Here is a 27,777-nt window from a genome sequence, read left to right as displayed (position 1 = left end):
GGCCATATGGATACAATATATTTCGTGCTACATACAAGATATTTAGAAAGAAAAAAAGAAATGAAATTCTTGGATAGGTAAAGTCATGTACAATACAACTGCCACCTTACAAGACGTACCTGTCGGTCAATACTCTAGATATTAAAATCTACTACTTGGCTATGTCATAGATGTTATATTTGTACGAACTCTACACTTTTTGAAGAAAATGTCCGAATAACAAAATACACGGTGTTTAACTTTGTATTTTTACATTTGGTAAACTGAATTTCATGTTGTATGCTACAATATTCACTGTATCAATATCAACCCTTAACTGAATTGGTCATTATAAAAACAAGTTTTGTGGAAGTTGAGTAAGTTTAAGTGCCGAAACGTATCTACATTTTATAGTGGAAAATATTTATGTACAGCACGAACTAAGACCGAGATCGCTTCCACGAGAAAAGTTACTTTCTTAAAATCTTATCCCTTAATAATTCTCAATATAGAAGCCGTTTTTGAACCTACATTCCGAAAATGTTTTTTCAATTGTTTTATTGCAGATTTCATTGGTAACGAGAAGATAATTCTTTTATTATAAAAATATAGCTTTTATACGTTGAGAATTATTAAGAAATGTAATAAGATTCTGTTTTATTGTTCATCTGTGAACTTCACAGAGAATGTCACGTATCTTGTTTTAACAACACATTCAATTAATAATACAGCCTAATATAAGTATTGAAAATGAGCTTATTTATATCAATATACACTCCTATATATGATTCTCTCAATATGCTGTACACGCCAGTAAAAAGTTAAATATGCATATACTTACAAGAACTTCAAGAATTTACCTTAAATCCGTTTTAGCTCATGGTAACAGTAATACTACTCAAATTATATGACCATTTACAAAGACTTTATACTCACACCAATCGCAACGAAAGGGGATATTTCATGAAGTTCCGATAAAATATAGTCCCTGCTGAATATCTTGCCTTTGAACACCTACAAATGAATAGTGATTGAAGTAAAATCAGTATGAGCTAACTTCTACCATAAAAACTAATATCTACTTTATAATCCTCTATCATGAAATAACGTAGAACTTAAAAAATACAGTAAGTGCTATTTAATCCGACACGTTCGAAACCACCGAACCAGATTAGCGTATCCCGTACCAGATTAGCGATTTTGGCCCATCATTGAACATCAATACAGTTTCAACGGGAAAACCAAAGATAAATTATTCTAGATAATACAAATAACTAAAACACGTTTTGTGTGTTTATGTACATTCGAAACCCTTCGTGATTCTGGCAGCTGTGATGTTTAAAATATTCTTCTTATTAATAATTCAATAGCATACAGAAGTAAATTCAAATCTTGAATATTTATTAATTGAATATTATTGCAGCTCGATTCCTGTCGGACTATAGAATGTGCCGAATCACAGAATGCCGGATTGAAGAGCACTTACTGTAGTACACATCAATACACATTCACATAAAATATTACTATAAACAACATCGCTTTCCAAATATTTAATTACCTTAGTTCACACATTTCAGCGCATGCTATGAAAAGTTCAGTGCATACAATGAATTTTATAGATAAAAACGAAAAATATCAGAAGTTTCATTATTATAATGTGTTTGGTACAAGGAACTTAAGCTTCAAACAATAACCATTCGTGTTTTAATTTCCGCTTATAGACAACCATACAACAGCTCTTAAATGACGTCAACACTCAACCCTCCCATCTGTGCAATCTATCAGTCAATGTGCCCTTCGACGTCGCCTTATGTCTGATACTTTCGGAAGCAACCAAAATTCCTTTAAAAATAAATAAATAAATAAAAAGTTACGTAAGTTTCAAAAGTAACGCAAATGTAAACAGGACCTTTTTTTTATCTTGTTAAATTTTCAAAATTCTAGCGGTCAACCGAACTGAACCAAGTTGAGAATTTTTTCTTTTTTCGTTTTCTCTTTTTTAAATCCACTATCTGCACAACACATACACAAAAGCGGTAGAAGTGTCCCCAAAATATAGCAACACAAAAAACTCAGTCTCACTGACTGTCCTGTAACCAATTACAAATAAGCCCTATATTCAGTTTGGGTACATTCTGTGCCCCTACGGTGCGGCAACATTAAACAACAAACTCTAAACAACGAAAGAGCACAGACTAAATTGTAATATTATTTCCTCAGTATGCTGTAAACGTTATACCGTTGCTATATATATATATATAAAAGATTCCGTCCCAATAATCTCATCTTGCTCATTCTATGTAATACAAATGAAGAGTATAATCTTCAATTAACACTAAAATTTTATATTGTAAAGCAAATAAATTTTGCGTAACAGTTTAGTTCTAAATTTTACCCTGCAAATGACTCGAATGATTTCCCTGAAATTTGATGAAAACTCGTTTATTTGAAGTGATTTAGCTTTAATTTTGGGAAGACACATACTCTTTAAAACTATTACGATATCAAAGTAATCGCTAACTTTGCTTTTAAATAATTTTCTAAACTAATTTTTAAACACAAAAAGCTTTTCTTTAAATCATTTTAAATAAATAACATGTTTTATTTTGTTTCAAACACATGCTTTCTAGAGATGAGTTTTAAACAATTGTTTACGTTTAAAGAGAATGAGTTTGGAAACTAAATACCTTGAATTCAAATTCACAAGTTAACTCCCATTTTAAACAGAAATACGCGTATGGGTGTAACCATATATCGCACAGGTTTATTATAACGAACAACTGAACCATCAACAGCCTACCAACTGGGCATCTCAAAACTCGCTCATTCTCACTCTACTTGCATTACAATAAATTGCATTGTCAATAATTATTGAAAGCAGTTTCACGCTACCTAGGATTATTGCATGCATGTTTTTGTTTCCTTCAGGTTATCATTTGGTGGGTGATTCTGGGTTACCGCAACTTTTGACCGATCTTTCTCTTCCTATTCTTGATTGAGCCTCGATTCTTAACTTTACAAGAGAATAAGATCATGTCAGTTTGAAATTTTGGTCTTGTTAAATATGGGCTTTCGCCTCGACCGACTTCAACCAAATTTGACAAGTCAACTACAGAAGCCAATAATAATTTTCATGCAATTTTGGTCTAAATCGATTAAGCTTTCCCTGATAAATAAAACTGCAGGTCGACTAGTGCTTTCGGCATGACCAGATTTAGTCTTGGCATATCTCAACTATATTTTACAGGCCTGCTAAGTATGCTACAATAGCATTTTGCCCATTGCAACATAAAGACTGACAACGTAAATTTTGTTTGTACCCGAATTTTATACAAGGATATTAATTAATTAATATTTAATGTAAGGATAATAGTTGCCTAGAAGAAGAAGTTATAGCTGGACAGAAAGTGATTTTGTAAATGGGACTGAATAATGTATTGAGTATTCTGTTTTATTTCATAAAGTCTTTGACTGAATTCTTTTATTTTCCCTCAACACAAATTCCAACGCTGGAGAATTTCCGCAACTCCTGTTCTCTCGTTTTCCTCCAATAGTAGGTTCAGTAAAAGGAATAAACGTCTCGTCGAGCAAGTATGCTCCTACATTACTGACCATAATTTCTCATTAATTTTATATATATTCTAAAGTTCCAGGATATTCGCTTTTACGGGGATCAACGACAAATGAAAGATACTTAAAACCATTTCAGTAATAAATAGTGGAAGAATGCCACTGTAGTATGGCGAAACTCATTGGAGACACTGAGATAAGTTTTCATTTAGTAACACTTATGATAGTTATTGTTTAATTAAATGGCGTTTTTATCTTTTATCACAATGAATATGATGGGTTTGACAGTACCTCTGTCTGACTGCTAAATCAGTCCTTTTATTTATATATCTTTCAATGTTATCAACTACAATGATATCTCAATAATATCTTTTGGATTATCTTTTATTTAATTTTAGTTTTGTGTTACAATATTTTGTCTTAATCCAGTATAAAACACGAAACATACCATCGAACGATAATAACTTGTAAATTGATATAGGAATGTAGAGATTTCTACTCAAAGCAGATTCTAGCCAATGCTTCGATAGGCTAATATTCGATTATGAACTTCACACGACATAAAATACTACTGGACTTTTGAGAACAAGTAACCTTCAAGTCCAGAGAACACTCAGTACCTCATTCATCAGACCACAAGAGATGACCCTAAGTTGACCGAAAGAAAAATAATTATCAATAATCATGTTTTCTTCAGAATTCATTTAATCTTTATTTTTCACTTATGGTTTCATTTTTCCGCCTAATGTGACTGCGAATCTGGCAAAATGCAACAATCACCACCTTAACAAGGGTTAGATTACCTTTTTAGCACTGGTGCAGGACAAGGATTTCATGTTCTGAAAAGCTAATTCTGAATTTGCGACTTAAAGTTCTAAAGCTGGAGGATCTTTCACTAACTATATTGAATGACGTAATAGCATGAATAATTTTAATAATAGAAGTCAAAATGTACTTACTGAAGCATCCAAAGTGTCAACACGGACGTTTCTCACCTTATTCATGCATGTATTGTTAAACAAGTAGCTTTACAAAACGAATGGGTAGGGATGGATAGGGATCCATAAAGTAGTCCTTGAGATTTTTTTGTCTCCCGGAGAGATGTATACACAAGAATTTTGGTTGGTAAATCAAACTCTAAAAATTATTGTTCGCAGAACTACATATTTCTATTCTTATTCTCACATTAACATTTTGATCTATAATTAAGAGTACGAATACAAATATGTAGTTCTACTAGCAACATATTTTATTATTAAAACACACGTATGAATATAAAGTGACAATCAGCCATTGAAATGTAGCTTCAGTTTACCGTGTTCGCATTTTGAATGTTTCAATAAGTACATTTTCAATTTTATTATTGATTTTTCACTAAGTTTCCAACGCTCTCTCTTCTAAGAAATTCTGATTTTAAGAAGTTACATATACAGCGACAAACATAATATATTTAGAAAATTCTATTAAATAAAATTGGTGAAAATTTAACACTAGTACTTACGGTAATTTTGTAAAATTTTGCTGTTGAAACTTCTTTTTTTCTGCTCTTATCCAATTTTCTTTTCCTATGTTGTTCTTTCTTCTCTTCTTCAGATACCAACTTTCTTTTGTGACTGTTTTCTCGTGAGGAAGAGACATCCATTTTACCACGTCGTTCTTCTGACATTGAACGCTTTGATCGTCCATGACGTTCAGCAGACTTCGAACTTCTTTTCTTCGAACTCCTTTCAGACGACAAGGAATCCCTGTCACCAATGCTGCGACGCACATGTTTTCGCCGATCACTAGAGTCTGCAGGACTCCGTGAATAGTGGTCTCTCGAGCCCCAAGACTTGGAACGACTACGAGATTTTGTTCTCCTGTCTCGTATTCGATGTGGTCTTTCTCTCTCAGGTGAACTTAGAGAACTACGATACGAGAGGCTTCTACTTCTTCTTCTGTCTCTGGAGTGACTAGTGGACACGCTTCTCTCTCTGGACCTCCTCCTTCCTCTGCTTCGGCGGGAGCTCCTAATCACAGTAAAAGAACTCAAATGAGAAGCACCTACTATTTATTCCCTTATCTCATTAAAAGGAATTGTGTACTTCTAAAAATGATTTCCTTTCTTTAGGAATTTATCAATATTCTTTACCCAAAATCTGCACATTACGTACTCAAATAGTGGCATACCTGCCTTTACCGTGTATTGTCTTCAGTTCGACTACATATAGCGTAACGAATTTCTGGTGTTCATCAAGCGTTGTAAGATTATTAAGGAGATATTTTAATTAGAGAGATAATGAACTTCTAACAAACATCTACACTAATGACTTATTTATTTGTTTGTTTATTTATTTGTCTGTCTGTCTTTTATGCAGGTTAATTACTAACAAAAGATTATCGCAATGTTGACCAAAATGTTCGCTGAAAATCGTGCGAATATTTCAAAATACTCTATCTTGTTAATATTTTTTGAATAATTGCTCCACTACTTAATAATGCCTCCTATGTTTAAGATAACGTGTTCTCATTGGGCTGTAGAAAACTTAACCTCCATTGTAACTAATTTCAAATAAATTAAGTAATTTTGTGTTTTAATATAGTATTTATTCAATTATTTTCAACCCCAATGATCACTTCGTTGACATTTTAACCAGCTTGACCGGGAACATGTGAACTTTACAATTACCAATAATATTCGTGATTGTTATCGTGATTTAAAACTAACGAACAATCACAGTTCCTTCAATAAAAATTAAATAACATACGTTCGAGGATAAAATTTACTCTTCAATTAGAAAATGAAAATACCTTAAAATATTTAAACATATACAGAAAACACCTTATTTTTATTTTTATTCTTCCTTTACTTTCCAGCATCGAATGAGAGAAGAAAATATGGTGAAATAATAGTACTAATGATAACCTACCCATGTAAAGATACATCACTTAATGCAGAACTAAGGTCTGAAGCGACGCTGTTTTTATCATCATCAGAATCTGTAAAGGAAATATAAAATAAACAAATATTAATCATCGATAATACGAGAGTAAGCGATTATCATCGATAAATTCAGACTTTTTTCAGATAGTTCTATAAATTCTATAAGCTGTAAGCAAATCAACAGTAGTGACGTATCTCGAAACTCTGAAACGTGTTTTCTGCACCTTATACAGTATAGGATAAAATGTTTAAAATGCAATAGCATTTCTCGATAGCTACATATTATATTTTAATATTTTATAACGCATGCATAAATACTGTTTTTTGCAATTCACATGTATCTATCAGAAGTTGTAAATTAAGCATTTTGCCTGAAGTTATTAAGGCTGAACTCAGGAAATAAATTCCAAAGGAATATATCTCATTTATTTAAAAAGGAAAAATGAAAAACTTGTGTAAATTTGAGATATTCTTTGTAGGATTTTTCTCGCAATATTCTTCCTAATAGACCTTGGATAGCACTGGTCGACAGTTTTTCAAAAGTTGAGCGATGTTTTGAAATGAATAGGTAACTTCGAATGGATTTTTAATGCTGATTTCAAAAATAAAATCAGTTTCTCTCTATCACGTCACACTTTTTCACAAATCGTTAAAACATATTACCATCAGCAGGTGTATTGTTTTATTAATAAGCCTATAAGGGACTTAACGAAACGTATTACATATTTGTTCAGGCATTTCTCACAATTTTTGTACAGTTCTTAAATGTATGCGACATGCCACAAGATTGTAAAATTAATGTTAATGTTAATGTAAAAGTACATTTTCATTTACACCTACATACAAAATCACAAATACATTACGTCACTTAGCATCAACTTCATTCGCTTCGATTTCCTGACATCGCTGACGCTCGACACGGGAACATTCCTTTTCAACATCCAACAATAATCTGCCATCATGTTAACGTTCCATCTTCCCTGGTATCTCGTTTCCATCTCCTATGTCTTTATGAAATCTCTTCCCATGCTCCTCACTGTAGTCTCCGAGATTACGTGGAAAGAAATCAAGATGGGAGTTGAGGAAATGTAACTTTAGGCTCATTTTGCTTCCAAGTTTATATAAATTTTCCAAAAGGTTTTTCACGTAATGCTCATAGTTCTTATGTTTTTCGTTTCCCAGAAAATGGGCAACTACCAATTTGAAACTAACCCAGGCCTCCCTTTCAGTTTCTGTCATTATTTGCTCAAATTCACGGTCAAGCATCAACTTTCTTATTTGAGAGCCAACAAAAATGCCTTCTTTCAGTTTCCCATCACTGATTGCTGGAAATTTACTTGTAATGTATTTAAAACATTCCCCATCCGTGTTTAATGGTTTAACGAACTGTTTCATGATTCCTAACTTAATGTGCAATAAAGGGAGTAGTATTTTAGACGATGGCACCAATTGCTGTTGTGTCACATTCTTCTTTCCTGGAGACAGAGACTTTCTACGTGGCCACATTTTCACTTTCCAATGATTCTCCCTATCCCGACTGTCCCATTCACACAAAAAGCAGGGAAATTTTGTGTTCCCGGTTTGGAGACCTAAAAACAATGCTATCACTTTAAAATCGCCACATACTGACCAACCATGTTCTTCATATTTCACTTTTACGAGCGTAAGTCTCAACGTTTCATACATTTCCTTTAAGAACACAGAATATGCTATGGGAATCGATGGTAATACATTACCGTTGCTCAACAAAACACCTTTCAAGCTGGCCTTCGATGCATCAATAAAGAATCTTCATTCTGTTGCATTGTATGCAATACCATAGAATTCTATCACTTTTCTTATGTTGTTGCAATACACTAAATTTTCTTCTTCAGTGAAGTATGGTTATAGTTCTTTCTCTCGGTGCCTGTACCATGAAAAATGTGTTTCAGGAGACAAGAGACAATGTTTCTTCAACCGGGAACCAAGAAGTTGGGCACTCTCTTTTGGTAAATTTAAATCTCTCACAAGATCATAAGTTCATGTTGTGTAAATGCCTTTGGAGTGCTAGTACTCGTACTAGGATACAATGCATCATCATCATGCTGTTCTAATTCTACCTCAACTTCACTGTCACTAGAACAACTTTCGACAATAGTAGGTACACATGGTACAGGTATATCTGGCCCATGAGCTACAGGTCTGATAGCTGATTGTATGTTGTTTGGATAGTTCACCTTACTTTTGTTCTTAGCACTAAAACCACTAACGTTAACAGCACAGAAATAGCAGTCTTCAACATGATATTTGGTTCACGCCATACCATTGGGATTCCAAACGGCAGGGCTTTCTTCTTGCTACATGTCCACAATCGCAAAGCCTCCACACAAGTCTTGCAAACTGTATGTGGGGCCCACTTTTTGTCCTGGTCACCTAATTTCATTCCAAAATATGTATTGTATGCATCCTTCACAAATTTTGTTACACGTTGTCTTTGTCTCTTCACTACATAAGATCCGCAAATGTAACAAAAAATGTCTGGAGAGTTCACACACTTTCTAGATGACATTGTTTCACTGTTTCAAAGCAACAAACCACAGAGAAATTTGATCAAAACAGCGTATCCTAGAGCTGTGTATACATAAATTGTTTACGTGACACTTACCGTGATTTCTTACATTAAGTAATATGATACATGAAAAAATTGCACTTTATTACATCGGGACTAGCTATAACAGCAAAAAATTACGTATTTCTTTCGGTTACTTTTAAGAATTTACGACAAAACTTTGAATGTCTAAATTATCCATTATTGTAATATTATGCGCCCTGCCATCTACCGGGTAAAAATAGAAAAACTGTGGGTGATGGGAACAAAAGAAACATAGTTTTGGGATCAGTATCAAAATAGTTGTTCAAAATAGCAATTAGTATCCAGACATCAAAACCCATGTCGACCAGTGTAGTCTGAACCCTCTGTTATCCTATCTTCTGAATAACATTTCAGAATTAATGTTTACATTTTGACAGGGTGGAAAAAATCATGATTTTTTGAGATTTTTTTTTTTTTTTTTTAATTCTGCTTTAAATTGATACAGCAGGTTTTGTTTCGCTTCTCTACAATACAAAAACTCATTTAAGTAGTAGTTGATGCAGATAATAATATAAAAATTTGAAAATAAACATGAATTTCGAAAATATAGTTCAAACAAATTTAATTCTTAACACATTTCGTCGCATGAGAACCAGAAGAACGTAACTCAATTTTTGTAGGTTTACAGGCGAGAAGACAAAAATATTATTTTCTTAGAAAGATGTGTTTTTAATAAGATGGTAATTGAGTTACATTATAAGAGATGATTGACAAGGAGAACAGATAGCGTTCCGTTCCATTTACACCAAGTGGGGCTTTCAAAATTAAGTGCAAACATGAAGAAAACGAAAAACCGCATTTTTGGAGTTAGGTTCCTCTGGTTTTCATGCGACGATTTATAATATGAATCCCAAAGAATTAACCCATGTAGATAATAAGTTGCAGTTAAGTTTTAACTTTCGTATGCGTTAAAGCAATATATTTTATTATGAATTAAAAATACTGTACGTACAAAAACAAGGGAAAAACTGTTACATGATATACAGAATTTATTATACTATGTGTGTGAGTTCAAAAAAATAACACATCGGGAAGATATTGCTGAACAAACACACTAAACAAATTTAAGTTTCGACACCGTAGCCCTCTCAAAAATAACATTATGTTCTTGTCTTTGTTCATTACATATATCATTCCCTCGTCAATATGTTATAGCCTATAAGTTGATTATGTCTGACTTCTGAGACTTTCATAAACATTCGTACTAGAGTAACAATCATTGTTTTATTACAATACAACGTATTACTTTAAAAGACCGAAAAAAATGCAATCTTGTATGGGACCTTAAAAACCACCTAAATTGTTAATGCACCTCTTGCTTCCACCTTTGCTACTCCTACAGGAACTTCTTTGAAATAGAATAGCAATGTTGAAAATGTATTTTCTATTCATTTATTACATACTTAATAATCTGTTACCACTTATCAGGTGCTTCGGACCTGCAAAATCGGCAAAGTCCCGAATTCTGTAATGCACTGACTGTTCCTTACGCTTGTTTAGAGTTAGAAAAATACTGAATTTTCTGTTCAAGGATCATATGCGTAATACTGTTCATCTGAGCGTTTGGTTTCCAAAGCTCTGGAATATATAACCACCATTACGGTTTACCCAGTCCTGAAGGTTTTTGAATTTTTAACAAGAATTCAACAGTCATTACGAAACTCCTTTAAAAAAAACGAAATACATTTAAGTCAAGCACAACTAACATGAGTGAGTGGTTAGCTTTTCCGCTTCTATCGGGAAGTTCGGGATTCAATCCCGCATTCGACCATTCTGCCAAAAGTTCTTCCTAATTCCATCTGTGAATGTAGAGATAGTGCGTGTACTGTGAATCCTGTCCGATTTTATTTCTTATGTTTTAAACCGCTGTTGTTACTAATTACCAGCAGTGATGGATTTGCAAAAAGGGTTAGGGTGGGGGTGTCTTTCGGACTGAAGCCTGTTCTCCGAAATTAGGGAATTTCTAAAACAAACGAAATTTTAGTTATGTCTTTACTCCTAAACTTGAAGCTCCTCTTAAATGAAAATCAGGAATTTTTAGAAAAAGCTAACCACTAATAAGAAAAATACCCTCCCAAAACACTTTTCTAAATCCGTACTGATTATTTGTATAAAATGGTATTCAATGTTGTATCCGGAAGATTATTGCTGCATCATAACACAGTTACAGTATAACAGAAATGTGGAAGTATCCTCTGACGATATTGAAAAGCACAAGTTTAACTTATGCGCTAGAAGCTAGAGTACTAAGCACTAATACATGAAACACGGATAACTAAAAATGAAATGATCTAAAGAAGAAAAACTGTCGATAACTCAGAAGTTAAAGTTATATAGCCTCTAAAATTGCCCTCAAATACATACTATGTACTTTATGTTTAATTCATAAAACATGTGCTCCATCCATCATGATGGTGAATTCTAGAGGGAAATATGGCATTTAGGTCATGAAATGTTTAACTATAGAGTATACTACAAGAAAGCTATTTTGATAGAAAAATCATGAAAATGAAAAAAGTCAAAATTTCCGTTTTTCGCTAAAAAGCCGGCTTTTTATGTGAAAAAAACCATTGTATCAAAACAGCCGCTTATTTTGCGTCTCTAATCCCAAACAATGTTTTTTAAACATTAAGGAAAAAGTACAGCAACGTTTATCAACATGATACTTTTTCGCACAAAATTTACTCAAATTTGGCTGGGCATATCTTAAAAAAAAGAAAAAAGCTTGCGGCACGAAATACATATAAAATAGGCAAATTTCGCCTAAAATTATATATATATTAATTTAAGTTTCGGAGAGGGAATCGAGCCCCTTTATAAATACACCCCTATTATCTGGGAACAACCAAACAGACGCGCACAATAAAAAATTTCTATCTTAAATGTCCATGGTGATTTCCACGTTGGAATAGTTAACGATTTAGAAACCCTATGTTACAAAGAAAGCAGGATTGTCGTTACCCGTTCAAAATGGGATTTTCTCTAATCATTTTGATCTTATTCTCTGCATGAAACACTCGTTTTCATACTGTGCTGTACATACTTTTGCATCGTGATTTAAATCAATCCACCCTGCATTCACGCTGACGCAGAAAGATTTGAATTCGACATTGAAATTTGAACATATTAATAAAAATATTCTGGGCACCAAAGTAAAGAACCTCTAACCTAGTAGGCATTTTCGAGGAAAAGTTGGCATACAGCATTTTCGAAAATCTCAATGTCTACATAATACAGATCCATCGTATGCCACCGTGTTTAGGTCTCCGTTGTTTTGTAATATTCGTCATTAAAAAATTTAGGCACTACGTAATCTTTTGTGTATCGAGATTGCATAGTTATATAAAAGTCAATAGATGGCAGGAGATCTAGAACTTAAGTTCACTGCAACTACGAGTTTTTTATTAACAATAAGGACGGAATATGATACAAAATTAGAAATTTTAATACAATAAACTTTGAAATCTCATTCTGTTAACATTGTTTGTATCTAGTTAAGATAAATATCAAGCCTTGCAGGCAATGTGTTAAACTTCCATGCTAATAGTTTACTTTATGTCATTGTTTCCAATGTCAGTGTTGACTTTATTTTTCAGAAACTAAATCACCTCAAAAATACATTGTAATGACGAAAGACATATTAGTTTTGATATTAAAATTATATATGTATTTCGTCATCACAACGTATTTTTGAGATGAGTTAGTTTACGAAAACTAAAGTCAACGCTATCATTAGTCTCCAGTTCTTTCATTCATAAGCGCTGGTCTCATGACGATAGTTTCGAATTTTGTTATATTTCTGAAATGAGGACATTATTCAGATTCCAACATGGAAGCTGTTTGCAGCCTCACAACGAATTAAGTCCGATATTGAATAGTGCCTTATCTATCAACAAAAATGTGAGAGAAATATGTGGCACTGGACGAGATCTAGGGACGTTAAGTCAACCTTCCGAGACAAAAACTAAATTGCTTGACACGGACAACAAGTCTGCAATCAAATCGGATCCAAGCAGTGGTATCATCAGGAGTCAATGTACTGTGGTGGCATAAATCTTGTTTTTGATCTTTCACAAGCAAGAGTAAGATTCAGCGACTACAAAAGAGAGCTAGCAGCTCAGGATTTGAAAGTTGCATATCACCCGAGAAGATGAGAAGCTCAACATCAGTTAACTGGGAGCTTTGTGTCTTCTGCTAGAACTCTAATATTAAAGGGACATTATGTTCTGTGACCACATTCAATATGAGTAACCACATACTGAATTTGTCCCAATATAATCTACACGTCCGTACACGGCTAGCTGGAGTTACTGATCGCAGCGGAAGAAAAATACCATGCAAACTGCTTCAGCGAAGTGCATCAAGAAGTAAACAAAATTCAGCTGAAACAGATATTGCTACGGAATGGTTAATCAGAGTGATCAGAGAATCTGCAAGCAATGGGCACGTTATTCAACTAAATGGAGTGTGGAATAAACTTAGCACTAAAAGCAGATGCTGAGGTACCATAATCATATAAGAGCAGAAGAGCCACATTCAAAGAAAAGCTTCAAATCTATGTTATGCCTTCGTTGCAGTGTCAAACCGAGATGTATTGCTTGTTCCCAGGAAATTTGGACATGTGCTCATTTCAGAGGAGGGAGAGGAGGAGAAAGAACAAGATCGGTCGGATGTCTTTGTAGCTTCTGACAACTGAGGAAAGAACGATAAATTTTAGGGACAAGCTGCCTCAAAACAAGTATCTGATCTTTGCCTCTCTGTATGAAGTGAAACAGTCAGATGAAAAAACTGGAAAGATAAACACAGCAAAAAAGGATAGAAACATTCTTCTGCGATTCATTGCTGCATATGAAGCGGACGTCCAGTCAATCTTAACAACATTATGGCGCATGAACTCTTCGTTGTTTCTCTATCTCTGACAGAAGCAAATGAGCAGTTCGCTCAGTCTGAAAAACAATTCTTCCGGGAATACTGACTGATAGTATTCTTTTTCCCAACAAACTTGACGCTAAAGACTTTGACAGCGAATCACAGCTAATCATTAATGGACAGGCCCTTGTAATAGCAATTGGAAAGTCACCGGCAGCACATACTTTCGGTGACCTTGGAGATATTTTTGTTCAAAATGTTTTCGAAAGTGGGGGACATTTCCAGGGCATTGATATCATTATTGATCGTTACTGCCACCACTCAATCAAGAGTGGCACACGGAAACGTCTGAGAAAGGCTCTGTGGGAATTAGGAAACTAACAGACAGTAGAGATATGCCTCTTCCTGCAAAGTGGAAGAACTTTATTATTGACGATAACAACAAAAGCAGATCTCGCTAAATTTCTCTGACACCAGCTGATTCTGCAAGCATCTTCCAATAAGACCATAGTTCTGGCAGGTGACTTCAGTGGTGATGAAAGTTTCGAAGCTTCTGATGCAAATCCTTGACACTAATAACTTGCAGGCTAAAAACGAAGATGCTGACACCAGGATTATGATGCACTGCGTTAAAAGTAGAGCTAGAAGCATTGTTGTCTCGACACTGAAATCTTAGTCCTTCTAGTTGGTTACTTTCACATGATGTCACACCAGAAACTAGTGATGAGCAAATGCAAGACCAAAACCAAGACTAGAGTGGTCCTGGTCTTGCTGGAAGAGTCTTGCAAGTCTTGCTTTTAAGAAATCTTATGCTTTTCATACGTAAATTTTACTCTGGATAAATTCTACAATGCGCCAATAGTAAACGGAAATACAATATATGTTTCTAAATGAAATATAGTTTACCTTCGTGAAGTATGATGATAGTATACAACATAGGTGGTAACCTTCATTTTTTCTCAATGGGTCCCCACGCTTCACTACTTGTAAGATAAATTACAACGTTTCGTAATATTTTTATATTTTTTTAACAGACTCAATACTCTACTGGTTCTCAAATTGGGGAGACGTATGAAAGAAAATCAATACAGCACCGATTACTGAAATACCATAAATTGCTAAATTACTTTACACTCTAAAGGTGTCAGATATACATATATATATATATATATTTTCAACTAAGATTAGCTAATCTTTGTATTGAAAAAACTTCCAGTTAAATATTGAGATTTTATTTTACTGATTCCAATATGTACTCTATGGGACAGAAACATGGACATTATGTAAAAGCGCTGAAAAAAATATTGGAGGCTTTCGATAAAACGAGAGAATTAGCTGGGTTGAACGGAAAACGAATGAGAAGGTATTAGAAATAGTAGCAGTAGGGGAGAAAAGAAGAATTTTAGATGTAATTAAGAGGAGGAAAAGGAACTGGTTGGGACATTGGCTGAGGAGGAACTTTATTATGAGGGACATGCTAGAGAATATGGTGGAAGGAAAGAGAAGGAGGGGGCAAAGGAGAATAGTTGGAAGGTATTAAAACAGAAAATTGCTACGCCAAGATGAAGAGACTAGTTGAGGACCACCGTATATCGAAGCTTCTGAGTTGCAACAAATGACCTACCAATAATGGCAGAATAGCTATGATGATGATATCTTAGCAATATTGGCCAAAAAAGAGAGAGAAAAATTAAAATAATAACGATTATAATCAAACCTCTTAATATTTTAGTATAACTTGAATAAAAACTGAAAACGACTTTGTGTAACTCAACTTATACAAATACTTTTGACCTATATTAGCAATACAAAAGTACAGCATCAAACTTCAAGTTATTTGAAATAACTGTACAAAATCACTCTCACTTGTGAATATGGATTATTTACTGCTGTATAATGTTATATCGCTCAATGCTAGTGTGCCATATACCTGAAGAGCCTAAAAGTTATATTGATAAACAATTATTCAACGTACAAGCACCCGCCCATGAAATCAAACTTGCGGTCACATACACAAGTTTTTGTCAATGTTATGAAAATGTTATTTCGATACCGGTATTAACTTTTTGAGCAAAATTAAAAATTTCTAACGGATGCTTGATTCTTGGAGCCAAGGCCATACCCATGTAGTCGGCACCTATGGTGTACGGAAGTACCGATGTTCAATACTACATTTCTCTTTAGTTTTAGAACACCACTAATATGTTTTGAAATTATGTAATATCTAGTTTTACGTGCCACAATTATGCACCGAGGCTAAGAGAGATGATGATGATGAGAAATGAATGAAATGGTCGAATGAAGAAAGTAGGAGGAAACGGGAAAACCCCGAGAAAACCTACGCACCCGGTCTCTATCCACCAAAAAAGCACACATGGTGCAAGCTGGGATCGAACCAGGGACCCCAGAACCAAAGGTGAACGTTCTACCACTGAACCGGTACTTGTGCAAGACTCTTGGTCTTGGTCTTGCATGCAAGACTTGCGAAAACTGCAAGACCAAGATCTTGCGCTCATCATTATTAGAAACTGTGGATGAAAACAGGGAGAGCAAAGAGCAGAAAGTACATCCCAGTTTACACCATTGTTGAAATGCTGCAGATAGTACCACAAGTTCCCCAGCTTCTTCTCGCTTTCCATGCTATCACTAGATGTGACTTAAGTTCGTATATTACTGGACATACGAAGAAGACTTTCTGGAATGTGTTTGCACAGCATAACCATCTGTTGAGAGGATTAGGAGTTCATACAGTCCTTAGTGACCACACCATTAAGAATGCTGAAATCGTCTTCTGCAAAGTATATGGCGCGCTGAATACTGACATCATCAATGAAGTTCGGTTTAGTATGTTCGTCAACGGCATTACAATAGAGAAACTGCCACCAACCATAGATGCTCTTTACTTTCACATACAATGTTCTCATTACCAGACATTAGTATGGAAACCAGCCCATTTGCAGCACTCAGTTCTGCCTTCCCCTTTAACAATATGATGGAAAATGGAGAATAATTCGATTATCCCTCATCTATTAACATTGCCGCCAATTCCAGACGCTTGTGAGTTGTTGATTACCTGTACCTGTAGCAATGGCTACCAGACAGTTCGGTGCAACTGTAAGCCAAACCCACGCACGGCGTCTTGCACATGTCGGCAGTTGAGTGACACTTGCATGAATAAATAACTGAAATTTGATCGGAATTTTAATGTTCGATCTGATATAAAATCAACAGTTTGGTACAATACATCATGTACTTCACATATGTGTAATACCATTAGAAAGTGCCAAATATCCTACAAACCGAAGTAGTGTCATTTCAAGAAAATAATGATCCTAGGATATCGAATAACATTCATACTGTTTGGTGCAGATACGTTGAACGGCCGCGGAAAAAAAAACATTTAATAGGTTGGTAACACTGACAAGGGTGTGCTTGAAGGTTTTTGAGTCCAGCAATCGCTTTTCTAGAGCATCGAAGAATATTCATGCCAACTTTAATAGAAATTTTGTTGAGTGGTGTGCAAACTTTTGTCGAACAAACACATATTTTGAGTTCTGTATGTTACAAAAAAAAAAAAAAAAAAAAAAACTTTCGACCGCCATTTTGTTTTTAGTTAATTTCTAACAAACAGTGAACTTTACAGCGTGGCATACGGTAGATATGAATTCAGCAACAACAAATCATACTGAAATAGCACTTGAAGTGCTTTTCCTCACAAATGCCTACCCAACTTTATCCTTGAAGATTTCTCCATATGCGCACTTGAGGAGCTCTAAAACCACAATGCATAATCAACATAAGGTTACAGCTACTTTTTTTTTTTTTTTTTTTTTTTTTTAATAGTTTAGTTTACTCCTTAATTTAGTGGCCGGAGTGCGTACTGTTGGTTTATCACGTCCTGAATCAAACGCACTATAGTTGTTAAATCCCATTTTAAACATAGTCTTGTATTATATACCTTCGTTGCTAATGTAGAACGTAAATACAAATTACTTAATCATTTGTTTGGTTTCGCCTCACTGTACCTCATCTGTTCTATTTTGGAAGGTAATATCTAAAAGGGACCAAAGTAGTACGAAAACATGTGAAAAAAGTAAAATATTGCAATTTAATTATTATATTTTCTTTTCCATTTTTAATACAGATACTAGAAAACTCTAACTAGTGAATATGATAAAATATACAATTTTGGGTGACGGAAACAATAGGTTTTACGTCGTTGTGTTGACACAAAATTTACGAAATGGGGCCCAAAATGTTTCCTAAGCGATCACCGAAACCTCTTCCCCTCTACAAGAAACGAAGCTCTTCTCCCCTTCCCTCTACATGATTGAGTAGAAAACTTGGAAGTTCTCGTGCACACACTTAACGGACTATTTAAGGCGTGTTGCTTCTCCTCAATGCTCTTCCGCGACTCGTGTATTGATATGTATAGAAAGTTGCTTACCCTGCTGTAGTGATATACTTGATTATTATTATTATTTTTTTTTTTTTAATTCCCTTGATGGTGGTGTTTCCTGTCTCGAACTGAAGCAAAGAGGTCACCGTGAAAGCAAGGGAGATATTTTTAAGCTGTATTATGAGGAATTTCTATAATTCAAAGTACACTATGCTTTAATTGTTTGTTTACAGGCAGTGAATGCGGCAATATAAAGAAATCGCCACTGATCACTAGCAATATATTAAGAGTGCAATACTCTTCATAGAAAAATATATTCAAAATGATAAACTTAAAATAGAAATTTTTATTATTTATACCTTAACTCGGGTTAATTCAGACATTAATAATAATATCTATAAAGATAAATCTAATAAAACTTTTAAATTATATTTAAGTCATATTTATGTGCGTATTTTTTGTCTCTCGAAACAGTGCTATTATTTACCCATATAAGTGCTATTTCCTATTTACATGAAAATAATTCGTTACTCATGCTTAATTTTTAATCCTGTGACCCTGTTACACGACATTTATGCTATTTTCAAGATTCAATGTCGCATTCACTAAAGCTCTCCATTGACTTCTATTCTTAGGCAACTGGATCCAGTTTCTACTTTGTATTTCCATTTCTGCGAGACCCATCGTATTATTGTCCTCCCATTTGCGCCTAAGTCTTCCTAATGGTCTTTCCCGATTTGGTTTCCAGTTGAAATTTTGAAAGCGTTCCGACTTTCCTTCATTCTGACTACATGACTTGCCTACCAGAGTCTTCTAGACTTAATGACTCCAACAATGTTAGGTAAACTGTATAAAATGCAGTTTCTCGTTATCAAGTTTCCGTCATTTCACATTCCCGTCCCTTTTGGATCCGAATATTCGCCTCAGGATTTTATTTATTTATTTTTTAAATATTTTCGGTCTGTGTTCTTTACTCAAAGTAACCGACCAGGTTTTACAACTACACAGCTAAACAGCCATTAGTATCGTCTTATACATTTTGAGCTTCAAATTCTTCGACAGAATTCAAGAAGACAAAAAGAGTTTGGACTTAATAATATGAATTTTATGCTTTCAGTTGATATGTATTTTATTCGTGGATATGGTTTTGGTCTGTTAATGTTAATCGTATTACTTGATATTTTAAAAATCAATAATTTGTAGTGTTACCGTATGACCGATAGGGTTCGTGTCTTGTTCGGTACGCCTGTGTTGTGATCTCACTAAGTATAGTTATTTCATTCAGACGCTGAGTGTTTCCATTTGTAATGAGTCTGACGGATGGAACGGAGTATAAGATTCTTTTCTGTGCAGTAGTGGTTAGAGATTGTGGGAAGAATTGCACAAGATCATCGATTAAGATGGGTTCGATCCAAGTCAATCTATGCGCGTACCCACGCTCAGTGACACGCCCGATACACATCCGTACAATTTCTACACCAAATAAATATTCTTAACGTTCCAGTAGTGATTTGCGTATGAAACTGGTATGAAGCAACTGAAACATAATACATGTATGATATTGATTTACTTAAACACAAGCATTATACATACAGCATACATACTTACTTCAATGTTTTAGTTCGATACCTCTGTAAGTTTTATATTTTACAGTTTTGTCATTTACCATATTAAATACAAGCCCATGAATTTTATTGGAGAATAAAAAAATAAAAAAAGGATTTTGAAAACTTGAATTTGAGTTTTTGAACAGTAACGACGAAGCCGGCAGATTACTTAACAAAACACCAATTCACACACGCACTTGGGTTTTGGAGATTTCAGAAAAAAGGGGGGGGTCAGTAGAGGTATTAGAGGGCAATTCTTTGGAATCTTCTTCCCATTTTTCTTCGAAGGGATGTCCTGTTTTTCAGGTTAGTTTCAATTTTCATTATCCGGCTGCATAGTTGGCCATGTACTTACTTATGGTTCCACTGTTTACCAATCTATAAAATAAATTGATCTCTCGTCTCACCTACGTTTCTTTATCGTAAACACGAGTGAAATTCAACATTAGATTTATTATTTGGATTTGAACAACAACGTTAGCACGAAACTGAAACGGTGTGCTCGTACTTAGTTTGAGCTAAGTTAAAGCGTTTTGTATCATTTTCGTAGAACTTCACTGTAACTTGCGTGAATAACAAAATAGCATAACTTCTGCAGTTCGCTCATATTTATATTAATACAATTTTGCAAAAGATTGTTAAATTAACGTTGGATTTTGGTGCTGTGTCGTATACCTCTTCACTTCACTACAACGTCCATTTTCACACACACCGTGGTCTCCCGCGCTGTCCTTCTGGCGTCAGTGAGATTGCGCCAGTCACGCCAGAGAAAATATTTAAAAAAAAAAAAAATATGTGAGTGTTTTTGACAACGAATATATATATCAGAAAGGATTAAATGTGTTCTTCATTAAAATAAAATAATTAAAATACTAAAAATAATAAAAGTATTTCTAGATTGTTTCCGATTCTGTGGTACTATTTCTTTGTAGCATCGCGGCCACATCACATTCCTTTTGTTCGGTGAACAGAAAGCACAAGTCACCACTCACAGGACTGCCAACTCATAGAAAAAGATAAAACTAACACAAAGTTTGCGTCGACGTATAATCCATGCAGCCTTATTCCAATTCAGCCAAGAGAAACTGGGAAAATTTAAAATGGAATGAGGGTGAGGGGGGGCCACACGCTCACAACCGTCACGCAAATTTTCATTTATTTTCTCTTCTATTCACTTCCAAATCCATGTCTCTGCAGGCGTTTAATAAATGCATTTCTTTATATTGTCCTCATATAAACTATTCTGGAATTTCAAAATCTAAACTCACCTTAGTAAATACCGTAACGGATTATTGTAGATTTATATAATAAACCAAGACTTCGTAGACCAACTCAAAAATAAAAATTATTTTGAAACACGAAAACGATAAGTTTACTAATTTCCTACACTTAATGTTCTATTGGTACTATCATTATTATATCATGGCGAAAGAAGTCTTTGTGCAAATCCTTTAGAAGAGTCGTTCGAGTACGGGAGATTTACATTAACAGGAGTGTAAAAGTTATCGTTTTTCAACTAAACACACGAAAAAATTAATTAATTTAACTTAATAAATTGAATGATATAAAGCAGTTATTACGGAATCGTTTATTTACAAACCATGAACAAAATTATAATACGTGCTTTCGAAAAACTATCGAAGAAAACATCTCTCTAGAGTAAACTATACCTTAAGGATATTTTCATATGAAATATGAACAAAATGTGCTTGGGAAGATACTCTGTAAAGTGCAACCCCAAGAGTAAACTACAACTTATGGACTTTTCCATGTAAAATGATTTACGTCTATTATAGAATAATAAATTAAGTATTTATTATTGAAACAAGACCAAATCAACTGAAGAGTTCTTGAAAACATTCTCTGAGAATAACACCCTCGAGAGTAACCTATCTCTTGTGAATTTTTAAATAAGAAAAAATCATTGATACCATAATGTAGTTATATTAATAAAACATTTATTTATAAAATATGAAGAAATTGCCTGAGTTCTTTTAAGAAAATTATCCGGGAAACCTCACTCCCTAGAGCAAACCATTCCTTGTGCATTTTTGAGTTGAGTTGATTTTGAGTTTAACGTCCCGTTCAGCAGCGAGGCTATATGAGACGTGGACCTACTGATTAACGTGGAATCCGAACCACATGATTCAATGAAAAATGTCTTATACCATATTCTGGGAGGGGAGAAAATAGAATAGGTTACTACTTTCCGATACCTGGGTATTATTAGCGAGATATGACGTGTGAACATGAAATAAAAACAAGGATATGTATGGCGGAAGAAGCATTTAAGAGGAAGGAAATTCTATTTTGTGGGTCCTTGAACAAAGTACTGAGAAAAAAGATACCTAAATGTTGGTGCGGAGTATTGTAGTGTATAGGGGAGAAATATGGACATTACGAAAAAGCGATGAAAAAAGTTTAGAAGCTTTGGAAATGTGGATGTGGAGAAGAATGGAGAAAATTAAGTGGTTCGGGCGGAAAACAAATAAGGTATTTCAAATGGTGGAGGAGAAAAGAACAAATTTAGATGTAACTGAAAAGAAGAAGAGAAATTGGTTGGGACAATGGCTGAGAAGAATTTGTATCATGAGAGACGTACTAGAGTAATATGGTGGCAGGAATGAGAGGGAAGGGACAAATAAAGACTACAGCTGATGGATGATATTAAAACAGAAAAATTGTACGTGTGAAGACGAAGAGGTTTGCTGAAGATCATGGAGAATGGAACCTTCTCAGTTGCGACAAGTGACCTGCCAATAATGACAGAATATGTATGATGATAAAGAAGATATGGCGATATTGTAGGTTTCTTAATGAAACACTTATTTATGAGATATGAACAAAATTGCCTGGATTGTTTTTGAGAAAATTGTCCGGGAACAACTCACCCCAAGAGTGAACTATAAATTGTGATTTTTTTTTAATGAAAAACGATTTGTGAAACATACAATATAAACATTTATATATGAAATATAAACAAAATTGCCTGAGTAGTTTTTGACAAAATTACTCATAGTAGTCCGGAAAAATCTCACCCACAATAGTAAACTACCGTTTATGGATCTTTCCCAGCGAAAGAATTTACAATAACATAGGGTTGTTATTGATTTATGAAATATTGATTTATGGAAAATTAATTAAATCGTTAGAGCCTTTTCGAGGATTTTTTTTTTTTTTTTTTTTAGTGTAATTACCCTTACTTTTGGTGTTGGTAAGAAACGTCGACTATATCCTCTGTGGAATCATATAAAAATGTTAAGTTTAAAATTTGGTTGAGATACGTCGAACGATATGGCCTCTACGCGAGTGTACACCAGGACGAATAGGCGAACAAACATCAAAAAATAACTTTTTCAGCGTGTAGCTAGGCTATGAAATGTGTGAATCTGTTAACATCTGTTAACATCTCACATGCTTTCTTATCTCCTATAGTCACTCAAGTAAAAAGTGCGAAATTAAATTCTGATAAGTGAAAATAACATTCTTGTGAGTTCCATGGATCTGGTGATGAAGGCATCAGAGACTACTGAAAAATTTTATGACAATCAAAGTGCATCTGGAGCTGGACCCGGTAGAAGCGAAAGCATAATGCTTATGACACGTAAGTTTGCACGCATTTAATAATTTTATACACAGTTGGTGGGTAGGTGCCAAGAAAAACGAATCGTAAAGGAATTAGGAGATAATTAGTGAAATAATTGTAATTTTTGAAAAGCTATTTCTGGTGCGATGCTCAACTTTAACTGTTCTTAAGTGCAGTATCGGAATATAAAAAAAGAAGAACAGTATAAAAGAAACGAGAATTCTATTTTCCACGAAGAAATGTGAGATTCACTGTTATATAAAATGTCCCCATATTCGTAATCTGTATAGTATTTTTATTGCATTTCCTTCTTTATCGTTAATTAAGTATTTCAACTCCTGCTTTGGTCTAAGATAATCAATAAACTTGGGAAATGATGTTATAGCGCAACCATAATACTTTTAGTCTTTTCAAACCGAAATAATTTCACATGCATTACGATTAGGAATTAGACTTCTGGGCTTTCAGCAGCTATGGCCATGTTAACCCATCAAGTACAAGGATGACGTCCCTCAGTGATCACATTAATCGGGGAATCAAGGAGGAAGGAAGAGGCCTCATTTTGCTAGGTATTATTCCGGCATTTGCCTAGTGTGAATGAGGGAAACCCAGGAAAACCTCACTCTGGATGGCTGTCCGGAAAAAGCATTTTTACGTTTTGGACCACGTATCCCACCGGGAATCGACTACGCTACGCAGCACCACAATCTGATATACGTGTCTCTCTATTCCTATTCACCTTTGCCTGTTGTTGATAGATTTTGGGAGCTCATAATCACCCTCAGAGCACCTGTTATGCGTCCATAGTCACTATCTTTGCTGCATCTGGTAACAATTTACAATAGAGGTCTCAGTGTTGAAAACTTCGTACTGCCCTGGTTTAGATCCGCACACTCACTTTTTCGCATCGGGAAACTTAGTACCTTAGCAAGTCTTTCTTACGGAAAGAATTACTTTACTGTGCGCAAATTCACCTTAGGAGGACTTACTTGCTTCGGTATAAATACGTTTTCAGAGGTTCCATTAAAACGACTGAGTGAAAACACGAACCACTGCACTAGGTGGCCACTAGAAAGGCATGAAGGGTACATACGAGTGAAAAGCGTAGCAGACCAGGGACGGCAGTGACAGTAATCTACGTAAATCTAACATATGACAGTACCGGAAAATTTACAGGAGCAATGTATTATATCACAACGAAATATCATTGCGAAAGTTGTTCACGTCTCATATAGCGTAGTGCTGAAAATGAAAGCTGAACTTCCACAAACGGCGTGTAGAATGCAAACCTTCACACAAAAGGAATAAGCTGTATTTAACTTCTTTAATAAAAGTAACATTAAAAGACTTTTTTTATGCAGGTGGGAAACATGTAAGTCATCTGTAAACATAGGAATAACGTGGAATATTGCAATCATATTCCAAAACTAGTCAGTACTTACTATCGTTTAAACGCACACCCATCGACGCTTCATGTCTGGTATCTACGAATGCACCCACGATTGTCCCACCAGCATTGTCCTACCCTTAACTAGAAGAATATAAATTTTGGCTATAGTATCCAGTTATCAAAAGCTAGAGTACACACGATATAGCACGGGTTAGTGTCTATTTTAGCAGGTTTTTAGAACACTGCCCTGCATCCCCATTGAGTTGTAATAAAGAAAGTAATCAACCTGGTTACTAACCCGCCTTCACTCACTCGTTATTAGTATGTAAATTCAATGATAAAGAAAGGAACCTGGATACTAACTCCGTCACCTATGTATGGGGACCAGCATTCTATAATGTTCCCAGATCTTTCTCGCACGAATGATTCTTATTTCGGAAGAAAATGTTTTATTTAACCATAACGGTTTCGCCCTAAAGTTTACCTGTCCTGAGGAATGCAACATCACATATAAAGTAGAACTTTGAAAGGTGTTAAGATTTTATTAGGTCACAAATACAGGGTGTATGGATTAAATTTCCAGAGAGACCCTTGGTAGATCTCTAAAAGCATGAATGATGTCTCCACAAAGGAAATTACGGGCTCTTTAACTACATATCAGTTTATATGTGTTAAGTGCTGTATCGCCGGACCAACTTTAGGAAATTTACCATGTGAGTTGTACAATTTATTCTGGTGTTTGAGAAAGAACGAGTGAAAGTCAGATGAGGGGAATAGTTGAAGTCAGGAAGGTGTTTACTGTTGTTTATTTAAATTTGTAAGCGGCACTGTATGTGAAGGCGGAAGGAACTATTCGGCAGAGAGGTACACTTGATATGATTTAGTGGCGGGAAACTGTGGAAATGGCGCATAAGTGTCAAGATAATGACATATCGGGTTTGAGTATCACCGAATCAACGTCCTAGATGGCCATTATAGCCGTGTATTTCTGCACAGTGTACAGAAACTGTATTTTATATAACGTTACCAGCATAAAACCATTACAATGCTATTGACACTCGTATTATTGGCAAAACTCACCTGTTTTCACTACCTTCGCTTACGCGGCTGTTTTTTCGGATCTACCTCGCGCTATCACGCGGGCCCACCAGCTTCGCCCTGCCCTGACTCGCTTAGAAAGCATTAGTGCATTTTAGTGGTCACCTAGCAGATGTTGATTTATGCACTGTAGTCTTCATGCAATACATCCGTATGCCGTATTTATACGCAAAGTTTACATGCCTCTGTTTTGATAGCAACTGACTTGTAACTCAATGTATCTAACCAAATGTAGTAACTAATTTTCCTGTGATACAGTACAAATGCCGTTTTTACATATTCATGTTTACATTTGCAGTATCAAGTTTGGAACGCAAATCATCTAACTACTGCCAGTCTAAAGTCAGCTTTTACCGAATAATAGTTAACTGGCGTAAATGAGAACTTGTATAACATTTGTAAGCCGCCAAAATAGAGTCATACATGGTAGTCAATTGCCGGGAACGAAAGGTGACAAACCTAATTACCGTCGCGAAATACCTGAATGAGAATGAATTTCTGTAATTACATATTTCCCTATGCTTTATCGTCTATTAAATGCATGAACGTTTACCGTTTTGCTAGCAATTGATAACGCAATATTTTTTTTAAGGAAAAAAGGGTTCTAGTAATCTTTAAATTACGTGTTACCTCTTAGCTGAGACCTCAATGGAACTTCTTTCACGTTTTTCTTTATAAATTCTAATGTTATTTGGTCCCAGTTGACATTACTCATTTTTATAAATATTTAAATAGAACAATTTCTATATTGTTTTGAAGTGTACTCGGATTAAGATTATTTATATTCCATTCTTCTGCTTTTTCTTCTCGAGTTAATTTTCGTGCTCCACTGTGGAAACTTTCCATTGAGCAGTACTTAGTTTTCTTCTTCTTCTTCTTCGGAAAACATGCATTAGCAAAGATCACTCTCCCGGCAACTGCGTTCTCTCTTGCAAGTCTGTTGTGATAGATCGTTGACGTTGTATTATTTTTATATAAAAATAGGGAGAAAACAAATTTGTTTTCACTTTCTCTCATATCGAAATCTTACAAATTTTCTTTCCGAAATAGAGCATACACTAAACAAGATAAATCTCATAGGATCAGAGGTGGATCTAGCCCGGGGACGAGGGAGAACTAGTCCCCAGTTTTGAGTGACAAAAATAATTGGAGCTCTTACTTATATATTTTTGAAAGCTTATAATAAACTCATGATATATTTATCATAGTCTCGGTTCTGGTTGCCCCCAGTTTTTACCTTCTAGATCCGCCTCTACGTAGGATCGTTCAGAACATATGAAATGACGTTCGATCTGATGCCACTCATGTCGTGATTTTAACTAGAAACATCATAAGATATTTCCTAGGATTTATTTCAAAGTGTATAGCTGGGCTGAGCCCGACGGGTATTTCACACACCCTGTCCGGCACTTTTTAGGGGTATTTTTAAAATTTCATATCTCCACAGATTTTAAACCAATTTCTTAGAAACTAACATAATATACAGTAAATATATCAAATGTTCAAAATTAGGAACACGAACCGTTTACCTTCTTTGGAATGTATGCGATGGTCCTGAAAAAAAAATGTTGCCTTTTGTCAGTTTTTTCACTTATTGCATACACTAGAAAATACACTTGCACACAATCTTATCTGATGTGTAATATTGAATTCATACTTCATAGAAAATGTCTTTTCTGATCTGAAAGTCCCAGTACTTCTCTTTAGTGTGAAACATTTCGAAA

The 27,777-nt window shown here is 34.8% G+C and overlaps 1 protein-coding gene across 3 annotated transcripts in view; it reads right to left on the bottom strand.

The window, feature by feature from the left end:
* LOC145694962 (nuclear RNA export factor 1-like) overlaps positions 1-26,907 on the bottom strand; it is a 120,116-nt gene extending 93,209 nt beyond the window's left edge. Inside the window, exons 1-4 of one of the 3 annotated variants that reach the window (XM_081771775.1) lie at positions 26,684-26,907; positions 6,459-6,528; positions 5,051-5,558; positions 916-993 (exon numbers count right to left, since the gene is read on the bottom strand). In XM_081771775.1, the coding sequence (XP_081627901.1) occupies positions 916-993; positions 5,051-5,558; positions 6,459-6,528; positions 26,684-26,768 (741 nt within the window). In that variant the 5' untranslated portion in view covers positions 26,769-26,907. The remainder of the gene's footprint in view (positions 1-915; positions 994-5,050; positions 5,559-6,458; positions 6,529-26,683) is intronic. The other 2 variants (XM_081771774.1, XM_081771773.1) reach the window with 2 other exon arrangements.
* Between the last annotated feature and the right edge of the window lie 870 nt (positions 26,908-27,777).

This window comes from Thermobia domestica, chromosome 9 (genome assembly GCF_964235325.1).
Source record: "Thermobia domestica chromosome 9, izTheDome1.hap1.1, whole genome shotgun sequence".
NCBI lineage: Eukaryota > Metazoa > Arthropoda > Insecta > Zygentoma > Lepismatidae > Thermobia > Thermobia domestica.
Note: the sequence above shows the minus strand (reverse complement) of the source record. Positions and strands in the feature narration are given on the sequence as shown.